The sequence below is a fragment of the Lissotriton helveticus genome, chromosome 6 (genome assembly GCF_964261635.1).
Source record: "Lissotriton helveticus chromosome 6, aLisHel1.1, whole genome shotgun sequence".
Lineage (NCBI taxonomy): Eukaryota > Metazoa > Chordata > Amphibia > Caudata > Salamandridae > Lissotriton > Lissotriton helveticus.
This window is the reverse complement of record NC_136067.1, coordinates 1,268,799,130-1,268,813,178: the sequence shown is the minus strand read 5'-3', so window position 1 is coordinate 1,268,813,178 and position 14,049 is coordinate 1,268,799,130. Positions and strand designations below refer to the sequence as shown.

The window sequence follows — 14,049 nt, the reverse complement described above, 5'->3', positions numbered from 1 at the left end:
GGAGGTTCGTATTTAAAAGGGACTGTATTTTACTTGAAGTTCGTGCCAACTGCAGTCGATAAATTTCTTTTGCAGAAGTAAGGGAAACTTCTGTTCTGAACAAAAGCTCTTTAAGTTTGGTTAGTTTATTGAAATCTGTTTTCAAAGTAGGTATTGAAGGCCAAGTTGAAGTTTGGGAGTTGTTTTGTGTGGGTGGGAATAGACATTGCCACAGGAAGTTACTCGATTTGAAAAAGTAAGGACATACGGTATGCCAGCTCACATTCCGTAGGAGTGCATGTTATTGAGATGCAGATAAGTGCAGTTAAAAAGCTGTGTGAATGTTGCTCTGATTGTGGGAGTTGGCGTACTTTTAAGAATGCAAGCAAGATTGGGGGCTTTAAGCTTAGAAGTGTTGTGCAGTTGGGCATTCTTGGATAGTAATGAATGACTGCCATTGTGGTCGCACTTTTCACCTGTGAGAAAAAGTTCTGTAGCCTCTTTAAGACAGCGATATGTAAATGGAAGAAACCACTGCTCGTGAATAAACGTGCTACCTTGTATAATCACATACAACATGACAAACAACATGTACAGCTAACAGACACAACGACACTACGTACTGTGGGAACCGTGGCTAGCCATGTACACAAACCAAACATGGCACCTCTGCCATACAATGCAGAATGCGGGGAGATTGAAGCAAATTATGTGCGGAGGTGGCAAGTGATTCTCGATCATAAAAGTATACAATGCATAGTGTTGAGGGGATGCGCCAGACAGATTTGAGTATGCAGAGCCCAGACATGTACATGTTAACATACACTGATGGTCTATTGAGTAAAGCAGACAGTGGGCGCAACTGTGATAGTACAGTCAGTAGGGAAGATTACGAAAACATAGTGCATACGTGCACCTGGCTGTGAGGCGTTAATGACCACTGCCTCTGGCCTACACTGCGGTCAGCAGGGCTCACAATTCAGATCGAGTGGTGATTGTTTCATTACAGATTCCAATAGTCAAGTAACTACAACGTCCATTGAAATATACTCAATATCCTTTTAGTATACTTCCTTGAAGAACTTTTTTAAATGAGTTATAGGTGTAGTACAATGACTAAATTCTTCTTGGTAGTGGAAAAGAACACTGAATAACAATCTACACTGTGGACAGCAGAGATCTCAATTCAAATTGTTTTGATATATTTATTGCAGAGTTTTTTGTAATTTGTGTTTTTGTATTTTGTGAAGAGGAAGTGAGAAAAAGTATTCATGGATGTCTGTGTGGCTACTGCCTTCAATTTACACTGCAGACAGCAGTGTTTACAATTCAGATCGAGTCGCTATTGTAGATGACTCAGTCCTGTAGGCAAAATACATTGCTCCAGTGTGCTCTGTCTGCACCATGCATACGCATCATTGCAGGCTCCGCACATGCTTTTTCTTGCTCCTTGTATGACAAACTGGGCAGCTCAAGTCCACGTTTCATGGCCGTAGGCCCTTGCTGACCGCGCTCTCTGGCCTACACTGCAGACAGCAGTGTTCACAATTCAGATTGAGTCGCTATTGCAGATGATGCAGTGTTGATGGCAACAGACATTGCTCCTAGTATGGCCCGCCCGCAGCACTCATCATCGCTGGCAGTGCACATGCTGAATGCTTTTGATGTCGCTTTCTGAGTGCACTAGAACGTATGGGCCCTTTATGATACAATCTTTTTGTGTATTTTTTTAGATCTATTGCCTGTGTCTCAGTATATCACAAGTTGTGGTTCTTTTATGATAGAATTTGTTCTGTATTATTTCACATCTACTGACCGTACCTTACTGCAACACAAACTATTGACCCTTTTATTATTGAATCTCTATGTGTGATTCAATGATTACTGTTGTAGTTGATGCTAGCAGCAACCATTCCCTGAGGGCTGGTTTACACTCACCCCACACTCATCCAGCACAGACGTCACTGGATATGTGACTCTGGTAATAAAAAGGTGTCGCGCTCACGTACCTACTTCCACTATCTATCTGTGTCCGTGTGTTCATTATCTATGCCTGATAATGCTCTATACTATCAGGAGCCTCAGGGGGAAAGAGCAAGGGAAACAGGCCTCCCCCCACTCATATCTTTATCAACAAACAATGGCCTTCCCCTGTGTACTATGAGGTCGAAGACCCCAGGTTAATTCTGCATTTTATTCAGTCAGACAGAGGATGCTCTTCAACCTTCTCTCTGCATTTGCTGATCCCAGTCACTGTCTTTACTACTACAAGCTTAAAAACCATATATGTGTGTGTATGTAACCCACAGCCGATCCTATTACCTCACTACACCTTTCTACTGTGAAAAAGGGGAGGGAGGGTTAACAGAGCCTCACGGGAGCAACACCCAGGGGAGGATATGACAGGCTGGTACTCGCCTGAATCCCCACTTCTCATCATCAGCTACTGTCAACCAGAAAAGAAAATGGAATAAAAGATGTGCAATGAAACCAAAAAACCATTGTGTGTTACACGTGTTGAATGACCCAATGTGGTATGTCAAACCTCTGTGTTCGAGATCTGAAAAACCACTTTTAAAAAGAGCTGAGCTAAACTGGCAACTACAACTTTATTCTGTGCTGTTTGCCCACTCTATTAAAAACAACTGACATGTTTCATCACCGACATATACTTTACCGGCGATTTCTTCAGGGTTTTTTTGGGTCAGCGTAAGTCTTGCACGTCTAGATTCTCCCTTTATTGTACCAGGTGGCCTCCTTTAATTGAGCCTACCCGGCCCCCGTAGAAGAATCTGGGACTGTCGGACTCAACTAAACCATTAGTGGGTTCCGTGTACCGCCTATCGGTCGGTCTCGTCACTGCGCGGTGATGTGGCCTCCGCTCACCCTGCGTCTAACCCGAATCTCTCGGTGTGCGATTATGCCCCCGGGCCGTACCACATCACATTGTGCTGTGGACAGCGTACACAACCATGTTACCTCTGGCAGTGGGGAAAACTTTGGTTATGTAACTTTTAGGTGCATGGCTATCACAGGTGGAAGGCTACTTTACAGACCATGAATATTGATGAAGATGATGGTTGCATGTTGTGTGTAGTGTAAGATATGTGTACATAGCAAAAAGTTTTCAAAAAAGCTCTCTAAGCAGAAGAGGTGTGTCTCATCAAATGCTGTAAAGAGAATGACTAAAATGGGTGGAGTGAACTAATCAAATGCTTTTTTTAAGGTCACATGGCAATCGTGCACCCAGCGCGCAAGGAGACCGCACCCGACGCGATTTTGAGAAAATATATTTACTATAATATAAGTTTATTACAGTTAGAAATATATAAATGTTTAAAATATTTTAGATTATCGCTTGCTCTCATATACACTTTAAAGTTATTTAGATATAGTTTTGAGACAAAAAAATGAGGGAATGGCGTACCTGGCGCGACACCATACGCCTATGACGTAACACAGGGCCTGGCAGCATGCATTCGTCGCATACGCAACGCGCATCGGACGCAACCCCATAAGTACATGACCTAACACGTGGCTTGGTACTGCGTACCCGTCGGATACCAAAGTAGCAGCTGGCACGACCTCATACATATATGTTTTTATGTGGGACGCGGTGTCACAAACCTGTCGGATATCGAAATGTACATCATTTACGAGTTTAGCAATATGGCGGATAGGATTAGCGTGATGATGGAGCTTGGTAGACTACCAGTATGGGACTCTAGTTTTCTAAAAAAATGATATACATTTTTTTGAAGATATAAAACATTACATAATTTTTAAAGTTAAAAAAAGGATAATAGAGTTCCAAAATATTATTTTAAAAAATTGAAAAAGTATAGGTTTTATAAATATTAAAATATGAAATTAACAGTTAAACCTTCGAAATTCACTGAAACAACCATAGGTTTTACAGACGTTATAGTTAAGAATTAGCATTCAAAAAACCTTTGAAATTCACAAAAAAAACATAGGCGCGAGTTATAGTTAGCTCAACTAACTATAACAGGCGAATTTCAGTGGTTTTACGAGTCAAATGTCCAACTAACTATAACAGCCCTGAAACCTATGTTTTTTAGTGAATTTCAAAGGTTTTTTTAAATGCTAATTCCCAACTATAACGTCTGTAGAACCTATGGTTTTTTCAGTGAAAATATATATGTGTGTGTGTGTGTTTCCGACGAACATGTAAAACAGTCAGTAATGTGTGCACTCGCGGGTAGGGTATTTTTGCAAAGTGCTTTAATCAGTAAGTCACAAAGCACTGACAGACGCGTTTCAGCGCGATGCCTTCAATTCAGCGTGATTCAAAATTCATTAACAATTTAAAACCAAGAGGATTACGTTACGTGAAAAAAAGGTACAATCATTCATCAAAAGCAATGACGGCCTATGGATTTGGGTTAGTACTATGTAACAAAAGCGGCCATTTTGGAAACATGTTCATTACTGAATGGAGACAGCACAGTTCTTAACATTATAGAAAGAAACAATACTTAAACGCATGAGGGACGTGTTTTACCACGTTTAGCAGAGCTCCAATGTATGAAATACATGAATTATTTATTAGGTATGGCTTCCACATAAACTGGCCCCAGTCACTGTTTCAATGCCCAATATTCAGTGCGAGAGACAAGAAATATTTTTTCATCATATACCGTGGTAATCACTAATTCGTGCAAAAAGCCAAAAAAATCATTAATTAAGAACAAGCATTGGAAATGCAATAGGTCTCGCATTAGGAAAGTTTGAGCAATCGGTATTGTAAATGACACTTTTTTTATTTATGTGTTGGTTTTGAAAATAGCAAAAGTAATAGCTTTATCAGTTACAATGTCAATAGTTTTAACTTTCGCAAATGTGACACCTATAGCTTTTGTAATGCAATGTGTGTTGTATTTACGTGACTTAGATGTATTGATGTTGCAAATAACAATGGCTTTTAATTTTGTAAATAATTAATACTTAAATAAAATGTATTGTAATTTATAATGGCAATAGCTTAAACGTTTGTAAATAACTTTTGTGAAGATTATGTTCAGTGTATTTTATTGTGACGAAAATCCAAGAACATTGCATTTGCACCTACACACACACACAGCCACACACACATATATAGATGTGGTGGTGGTGGATCTGGGGGAGGATGTGGTGGTGGTGATGGTGGATGTGGTGGATGTGGGGGTGGATGTGGTGGTGGATGTGGTGGAGGTGGTGGTGGTGGATGTGGTGAAAGTGGTGGTGGATGTGGTGGTGGATGTGGTCGATGTGGTGGTGGAAGTGATGGTGGTGGGTGTGGTGGGTGTGGTGGTGGATGCGGTGGTGGATGAGGTGGTGGATGTAGTGGTGGTGGTGGATGTGATGGTGGTGGATGCGGTGGTGGTGGTGGATGTGGTGGTGGTGGGTGTGGTGGATGTGGTGGTGGATGCGGTGGTGGTGCATGTGGTGGATGTGGTGGTGGATATGGCGGTGGATGTCATGGTGGATGTGGAGGTGGTGGTGGATGCGGTGGTGGTGGGAGTCGTGGTGGATGTGGTGAAAGTGGTGGTGGATGTGGTCGATGTGGTGGTGGATGTGGTGGTGGTGGATGTGGTGGTGGTGGTGGGTGTGGTGGATGTGGTGGTGGATGTGGTGGTGGTGGTGGTGGATGTGGCGGTGGAGGTGATGGTGGATGTGGAGGTGATGGTGGATGTGGTGGATGCGGTGGTGGTGGAAGTGGTGGTGGATGTGGTGGTGGATGTGGGGTGATTGCGGCTTGCAAGCTTATTTCGCTCACGTTATGCAGTTTCAAACATGATTGCCACTATTACTCTCAAATTCATTTGGCAGCAAACTGGTGAACTAATTAAAAGAAAGTCGTATTCAGCGGTATGGCCGGTACTTTATTCCAGCAAAGTGGCAAGCCAGTACACACCAATGAGCTAGTAAAGCTAAAAACACACCACATGGCACAATTGCTGGCTGAGCGAGCAAAAGTAAGCCAAACAGCTTTCCCGTAGCTAAGGAGAGCTGAGCTCTTTTTGTAGCAGCACGCATAAGAAAAGTCCAGTATTTTCACCAAAACACTCTCTGATAATGATCAGCCGAATTCAGCAGGCTTCCTGCCCTCATATGTTCCCAAGAGAGCAGTAAACTTATAAGGAAATGCTGTCATCACACCTAAAGCTACCGAGGGAGAAAGGAAGTGCAAAACTACACTATAGTGCTTAATGGTAAACAACAGTCGAAAGTGCCTCTGTGCTGACCCGCTGTCTTTCCTGTACACAGTGTTGTGGTGTTAGTCTTTCTGCAAGGACTCTGCTGTCGGGTTGGTAGAGCCATGACATGACCAATTGCATAACAGTGCTGAAGACTCACCTGAAAGAAACTACATTTATGGCCAATAAACAGATTGTGCAGGGGCAAAATAAAGTCACTCAGTCGGGGGGAGCTATTGACTGAAGTTGGCTGTTCCCACTGTCCCGTGCTATATGCTATTGGGCATAAATAGGAACACACCAATGGATGAGGAGAGCTTGCTGGAAGACATTCTTTGTATATTATAGTTAAACAAACAACAACAAAAGGCCAGCCATTAAAACAAGGAGAAACACGAGAGACGGCCTGCGGCCGTCAAAGTGAAAGTACGGCCGGCGGAGGGCATTGCTGTGGGGAGGGGGGAGGAGAAATGCGACACGGCGGGCAGGGGAGGGGCGGAGCGGGGAGAGCGGCATGAGGGTGTGAAGCACCAGGGGTCTTTGAAGTGAAGCTAAGCTTCACTTCAAAGGTGTGGGAGGAGTGCTGCTGGTGATTGACTGGCGATTTGATGCTGTGCACGCGCATTTTAGGTCAATGCGCTTGCGCATTGACCTAAAAGCGCACGGGCACAGCATCAAATCGCCAGTGGAATCGCCAGTTAGGTAAACTCTCGATAAGCCCCTATATATCTCGCTCCCGCTCAATGCGCATGCGCATTGAGATAGGTCGCTCGACCTAAAAATGGCACAAATTCAAACCAATATAATTTGAATAGTGTCATACCCTGTTTTCGCACATGTCTCTCAATAGTGCGCATTAAATCGAAGTGGCGTTTCAAGAAGTATTCCTCACTAAAGCCCTGAATGGGCATACTCGTACATATACAGGAGTTTGTAATGGCAAAAATGCTTCTTAGCGCCGTGTATGGGCCAACTGGTGAATAAGATGAACCTTTGTCGACACAGTGTCCTCGTATCATACTACAAAGAAATAATAATAACCCACGTTACGGGGAGATAGCAGTCAATGGAAAAGAGGCTCATATCCAGGACTAGGCTCAAATTATCCTAAATGGACCCACAATTCTTCATCGTTGTTTAATCCCTCGGGTGCCCTTGTTTGGAGTTCTATAATGTACCTTCATTCTGAGCTGCACAATTTCTTGATTCTGTCCCCTCCCCTTTCATCTTTAGGTACCTGGTCAATGCAGAAGAATTTTAAATGGGTGTGGTTGCTGTTACGCTTCAGTTCAAAATGTCGGGCCACAGAATAGGTCGAATCTTTCTTGGTGATATCCTGCCTATGTTCAAGAATTCTCTTTTTAGTGGGATGTATAGTGTTTCCTATATACCTTTTAGGACAAGAACATACCAGGCAGTATACTGTGAATTCTGAATTACAATCCAACAGTTTATCTTTTTCTGTGTAGTGCCACCTCTTTCTACCACTTAGTACCCACTGATCTTGTTACTATGTTTACAGGCTTTGCAATTCATGCAAGGAAAAAAGCTCATAGTCCTGCCCTTGGTGGCTAAAGTAGAACTATAATGACTATGTACTAGGTGATCCTTGATCGACTTGCTCCGTCTGTAGGTAATCTGCGGAAGGGGAGTAAGCACGGAGTTGATTATATTATTGGTTAGCAAAATGTGCCAATTTTTCTTCAAAATTTACCACCTGGTGGGAGTTTTCACTAAAACTTGTGATCATCCCGATGACTCCATCTTCATGGTTAGTGTCCAATGCAGTGGGGGCTTTAGTAACCAACAATTGGGACCTTTTCACTAACTCTGTCCTTTCCACCGCATCTCCTAGGATCCTTCTGGTGTAACCCCGTCTTCTAAATATTTCTATTGCGCCATTTTTGGCTCTCTGATATTCAGCATTGTTCGTGCGATTTCGCTCAGATGCCGAATCATACATATCTGCTCCTAACATGAATGACCTGAACCTGACATTTTCCATGAACTTCAGTGATAGGAGTGTGTTCTGCCTTGACCTAGAAGTGTATGTGGAGCGCAGTAAGCTACTAAGTAAGGTATACTACAAACCCACGGCTGGGAACTCAATATTACATGCAGGTAGTCACCATCCAAGAAGCCTGATAAGAAACCTCCCCTATGGTGAACTCCAACGATTAAAATGAAATTGCACTAACAATGCTGAATATCAGAGAGCCAAAAACCTACTCTGTGGCCTGACATTTTGAACTGAAGCATAACTGCAACTGCAACCTTTTAAAATTCTTCTGCATTGACCAGGTACCTAAAGATGAAAGGGGAGGGGCAGAGTCAAGAAATTGCACAGCTTGGAATCAAGGTACATTATAGGACTCCAAACAAGGGCCCCCAAGGGATTAAACAACGATGAAGAATTGTGGGTCCATTTGGATAATTTGAGCCTAGTCCTGGATATGAGCCGCTTTTCCATTGACTGCTATCTCCCCGTAGCAAAGGTTACCATTATTTCTTTTTAGTATGATACGAGGACACTGTCTCGACAAAGGTCCCTCTTATTCACCAGTTGGCCCCTACAGGGCGCTAAAAAGCAATTTTGCTGTTACTAACTCCTGAGTATGTATGAGTATGCCCATTCAGGATTTTAGTGAGGGATATTCCTTGAAATGCCACTTCAATTTAATGTGCAATATTGAGAAACACTGTGCAAAACAGGGTATGACATGATTCATATGATATTTGATTGAATTTGTGCCCTTTTTCCTAATTAATTAATTTTTTGACTCTTGCACGAATTAGAGATTATCACGGTATATGATGAAATAATATGTTCTCATCTCTCGCACTGAATATTGAGCATTGAAACAGTGACTGGTACCAGCTATGTGGAGCTATGACTAATGAATTGTTCATGTATTTCATACATTGGAGTTCTGCTAAACGTGGTAGAACATGTCCCTCATGCATTTAATTATTGTTTCTTTCTATAATATTATGAACTGTGCTGTCTCCACTTAGTAATGAGCATGTTCCAAAATGGCAGCCTTGGTTACATAGTACTAACCCAAATCCATAGGCAGTCATTACTTTCGATGAATGATTGTAAATTTTTTCATGTTGCGTAATCCTCTTGGTTTTTAATTGGTAATGAATTTTGAATCACACTGACATTTTAGAAGGCTTCGTGCCGAAACACGTCTGTCAGTGCTTTGTGACTTACTGATTAAAGCACTTTGAAAAAAAATCCTACCCGCAAGTGCCCTCATTACTGACTGTTTTACTTGTTCGTCGGAAACACACATCAATATTGCGGCTCACCACCGCTGGGAATGTACCTGGGACGAGTGGTGCGGCGGAGGGTGAAACTTTGTGACTGATATATGTGTGTGTGTGTGTGTGTATATATGCATATGTTGTGTGTTTATATACGCAGGGGTGTGTGTGTATATATACATACACACACACACAATTACTCTTTGTGGGTAGCTCCACCAGTATTGTCTGTGGCCCCATGAGTGCCCCCCTAGAAATTAATTCTAGAGATGCCACTTTATATTCTCTCTTTTTAGCATGGTTTACACTAATAAACATTTGCAATCTTTCTCTTTTTCTGTAGGACCTATTGATGATGGAACAAGTGAAAGACTTTGCTGCTAATGTATACGAAGCTTTCAGCACCCCTCAGCAATTGGAGAAGTGATTGGTCTTACACCTTGAAAAGGATTATGGAAAAGGTCATTCGCTTCACATTGATGTCCGCTGGAACAACAAAGCTGGAATTAAAGCATTGAAGCTAAATTTGCACCTGTGTTTCTCACAGCTGAATTGACCAAGAACCTTTTATCACAAAATAATTTAACAAACTGTATCTGAAAAGTACTCTGGATGAATCGGAAAACAATAGACCTATAGAATGCATACATGTGGAATGTGCCCCACTCAAATACCTCAGATAAAAACAACTTAATAGAGATGTGCTCAGAATGATTGTCCGGTCATTGTCCCGGATAAAAAAGCCTGGCACACCTATTTTAGCTGCACCAAAACAATGCCTTGCATGGGTTCCAGTACATAGAGCAGTATGGTACCCTCATTCATCATATTAATGGGCACAGGTTGTAGTTATCTTCACGGTACAATCTGCTTTTGTAAAATATCTACACAATATAGTGTACTACCGCATGAAGATTGGTCCTATAAAAGGTCTAACATGCAGAATGTAATACTTTTTCTGACCCAGTTAGGAAATGCCTGTCTTTATCACACATAACATTTTAGATTCCTGTCCAATTCTCCCCTTCTGTTGCTGAAGTAAAAGGTTTTAGGTGTCTGCGTGGGCCAGAGAAACAGTTACTGTATGTCTGACCAAAAGGTCCGGTTATGGCACCTTAGTAAAGCAACTTGATTCCTTTAATTTATGTGTTTAATTTGTACAATATGGTTCACTGCTGTTTGTATAAAACTACCACTGTGCATATTCATTTGTAAATAGCCGTTCTTACCAATGTTTTAATTATTAGGAATTATGAGTCCACTGGAATGTCTGTATCACAATAAAGTATTTTATTGTACAATTCTCAGTGTGGCCATACTTCTATAATTGAAATTAAGTTATTGTGAACTTTGGAATTGAAGATTGCGTTTATTTTTTACTGCATATCTTCTATTCAAGACTCCCAGTTTAATGTTTTAACTAATTCATTTTTACGGATAAATACAGAGAGAACCATTTATTTCTCTATACGTACCGATTTTAAAATTTCGACAAAGACAAAGAAATGTGGTTTTGAGTGCTTTCATTGATAACAGTCGTAACTGCTAGGCTAACAGCTGTGCATCTGATCTACTAGATCTTATGAGTGATGCATTGTTTGTCTCCTTTCAGTAGTAAAACTCAAAAGTCCATGTTCATGTGTGCCTTTATCAGTCGGAAATGGCATTATACTAGTTGAGGTTTCATTTTTACACTAAATACAAAATAAATGTAGTTATATTTAACCAAAATTAAATATGGATAAATTAGATAGAAAAGTTTAAAAAATATATATATATATATATTCCATAATACCGGTAGACTTGCTCGTATTTTACAAAATGCACTTCACTTGCAACATGTTAAAACAAGCTTTTGTAAAGCACATATGAGTAATAGGTGGCTCTGACAAACGTATCTAATAAGCTGACATCTTCAGAGCGCTGACGTTTGTAAAATTCTTGGACAATTGTTGAGGCCTTAATTGTAAGCTTTTGAGACCTGGAAAAAAAGTTGCTGGTCCACCTAAAAAGTCATACCCTCGACAGGTACTGGCATAGCTATCCCTTCAGACACTATCCAATTTGCTTCAATATTGCCCGTAGATATTTAGCAGTAGTCCTCAGCAGACCAATAATAAGGACACGTTTTGAAACAGGCAGCACCTGGTGCTCAATAGATGAAGGATAAGATGTAGAAGCCATATTTATCATGTTACCTTCAAAGCCATTTGTACACCAATGCACCAGGACCACCTTCTGACTATTCAGGAGGGCAATATTACAAGCTTTTAGAAGTGAAAATAATTCCTCTCAATGCGGAACATCAGTGCATCATAATAATTGAGTTTGTTTGACAGAAATCATTCGATATCGTTTAATCCAGATACCGGCTCTTAAACAATGCAAGATAGCGATATGTTCGGATAATTCCCTCTGCAATCTTAATATGTTTACCTCATCATTACAGAGCATTTTAATATGCCTAGCCTGTAAGGCTTACAAGCCATGGTAAACTATTAATGAAAGTCCCCTTCCTCCTCTAAATTATCACACATAAGTCATGATAGCTCGGCCTCTGGTCAAAATTCCAAGTTAGCTTTACTCATAGAGCAGTTGTGCATGTTTTGTCATAAGATTATGTTTTTCATGTTTTCAAATATGGCTATGTAGTTCGACAGCCTTCAATTCCTGCTCCACATCAGATTTCAAAGGAAATCTACAAGTTTTTGTACAGTCTAAAAGCTGTTACTTTTCTGACTCCAAACAGTACACGCTTTGACCGCTAAGCACTTTGAGACAATTTTCACTTCTGGGCTTTACTTTACAAGTCATGTTTTCAACGAGGTGTTAGAAAAACCTACAGCTTAGGTTGTTTTTTTAACTCATAATAGTATGTTATTTAGAGTTAAGACCGAATATTGATCAGTCTATTTTGTTTATCTGCTCTTTAATGTAGAAATAATCACTGTGACACAAATTCTGCTACAAGTCCAGTCCGGGAGTCTCCTGCTAAGTGGTCTTGAAGGACATTGACATTGACTTGCAAAATTAGGGAGAACAACCAGAAATTCTTTCAATTTGTGGTGAGAGTACACACAGTCAATGCTAAACCTCTGAACCTAACTATCACCTCCTATGTGCCTGTAATCTGCAAAAAAGGGCCTTGTTCCTATTCAAAACATCATGTGTTAGATTTGGGGGTCTCTAGTTGGCAGAGGTAGGTACCTTTGACAAATAGGGACCCTTGCGTCTAGTGAGGGTAAGGGGGTACACTCCTAAAATAACCCCTGCTCACTCCCTTGGTAGCTTGGCACGAGCAGACAGGCTTATCTCAGAGGCAGTGTGTAAAGCATTTGTGAACATGTACAGTAATCCAGTGACAACACTACAGATGGACACCACACAAGTTGTATATGTAAAAATAAGAATTTTTATATAGACTTATCACAAGACCATAAACGACAAAAATCCACAATACTATATCAAAAATAATGTTCTATGTAGGAATACTTCAGAATCAAAGTTCTTACGAGTCGGTAGCTCCGTCCGGCTACTACGATGTTAACAACAACAGAGTCTAGCAAATCCAGCTGACCGCGTCGATATGGGTCAGCACAAGCATGAACAAATTCGGTCACAGTACCTTTTACTCGTTGCGGCTGGCACGGGGGTGCGAGCCGGATGTGGCAACCGTCGTAGTTGCGTTGCAAGATTGAAGCGGTGCAGGGCGTGTTGTCCTCTCGATGCGGTGCAGGCAGCGACTTGGTGATGTCGTCGGGACGGTGTCGATGAGGTCAAGGCGTACGGTGCAGGGCGAGACAGTGCTCGAGACGGTGCTGGCAGGTTGCGTTGCTGCGACGGGCCGGTTGGCGGGAGCTGGCATCAGTCAGACCAGTTCAATTCGGTGAAGCGAGGCGGTGCGAAGTGCGGTGCCCACAGGTCGTGGTGCAAGCAGAGGCTCGGTGGTGGCATCATCGAACGTCGCGGTCGGTGAGACCAGGGTTGCGGTGAGAGATGCGGACGGTGCTTTGGGGCAATGCCGTCGGGGGACAGAGCCGGTCGTCTGAGTCGGTCACAGCTCCCTTCCTCTGTGGCTACTGAAACAGCGTTTCCAGAAGTGGTGCACAGAGGTTGGTGAAGTCTACTGGCCTTGAGACAAGCGTAAACAGACTCGGTCACAGTACCTTTTACTAGTTGCGGCAGGCACGGGTGCGAGCCGGAGTGGCAACCGTCGTGGTTGCGTTGCAAGATGGAAGCGGTGCAGGGCACGGTGTCCTCGGGGCGGCGTCGGTGAGGCCAAGGCGTGTGGTGCAGGGCGAGACGGTGCTCAATGCGGTGCTGGCAGGTTGTGTTGCAGCGACGGGGCCGGTTGGCAGGAGCTGGCGTCGGTCAGACCAGTTCAATTCTGTAAAGCGAGGCTGTGCGAAGTGTGTTGCCACAGGTCACTGTGCAAGCAGAGGCTCGGTGGCGGCGGCGGCGAACGTCGCGGTCGTTGAGACCAGTGTTGCGGTGCGAGATGCAGACGGTGCTTTTGGGTGATGCCGTCGGCACACAGAGCCGGTCGTCGGAGTCGGTCACAGCTCCCTTCCTCTGTGGCTACTAAAATAGCCTTTCCAGA

General features: G+C 42.6%; 1 protein-coding gene across 1 annotated transcript in view; it reads left to right on the top strand.

Annotated features, from left to right (window-relative positions):
• Positions 1 to 10,750, top strand: part of PEX3 (peroxisomal biogenesis factor 3) — a 490,463-nt gene extending 479,713 nt beyond the window's left edge. Inside the window, exon 12 of the mRNA XM_078648999.1 lies at positions 9,793 to 10,750. Coding sequence (XP_078505125.1) covers positions 9,793 to 9,876 — 84 coding nt within the window. The 3' untranslated portion in view covers positions 9,877 to 10,750. The remainder of the gene's footprint in view (positions 1 to 9,792) is intronic.
• The last annotated feature ends 3,299 nt before the right edge of the window (positions 10,751 to 14,049 follow it).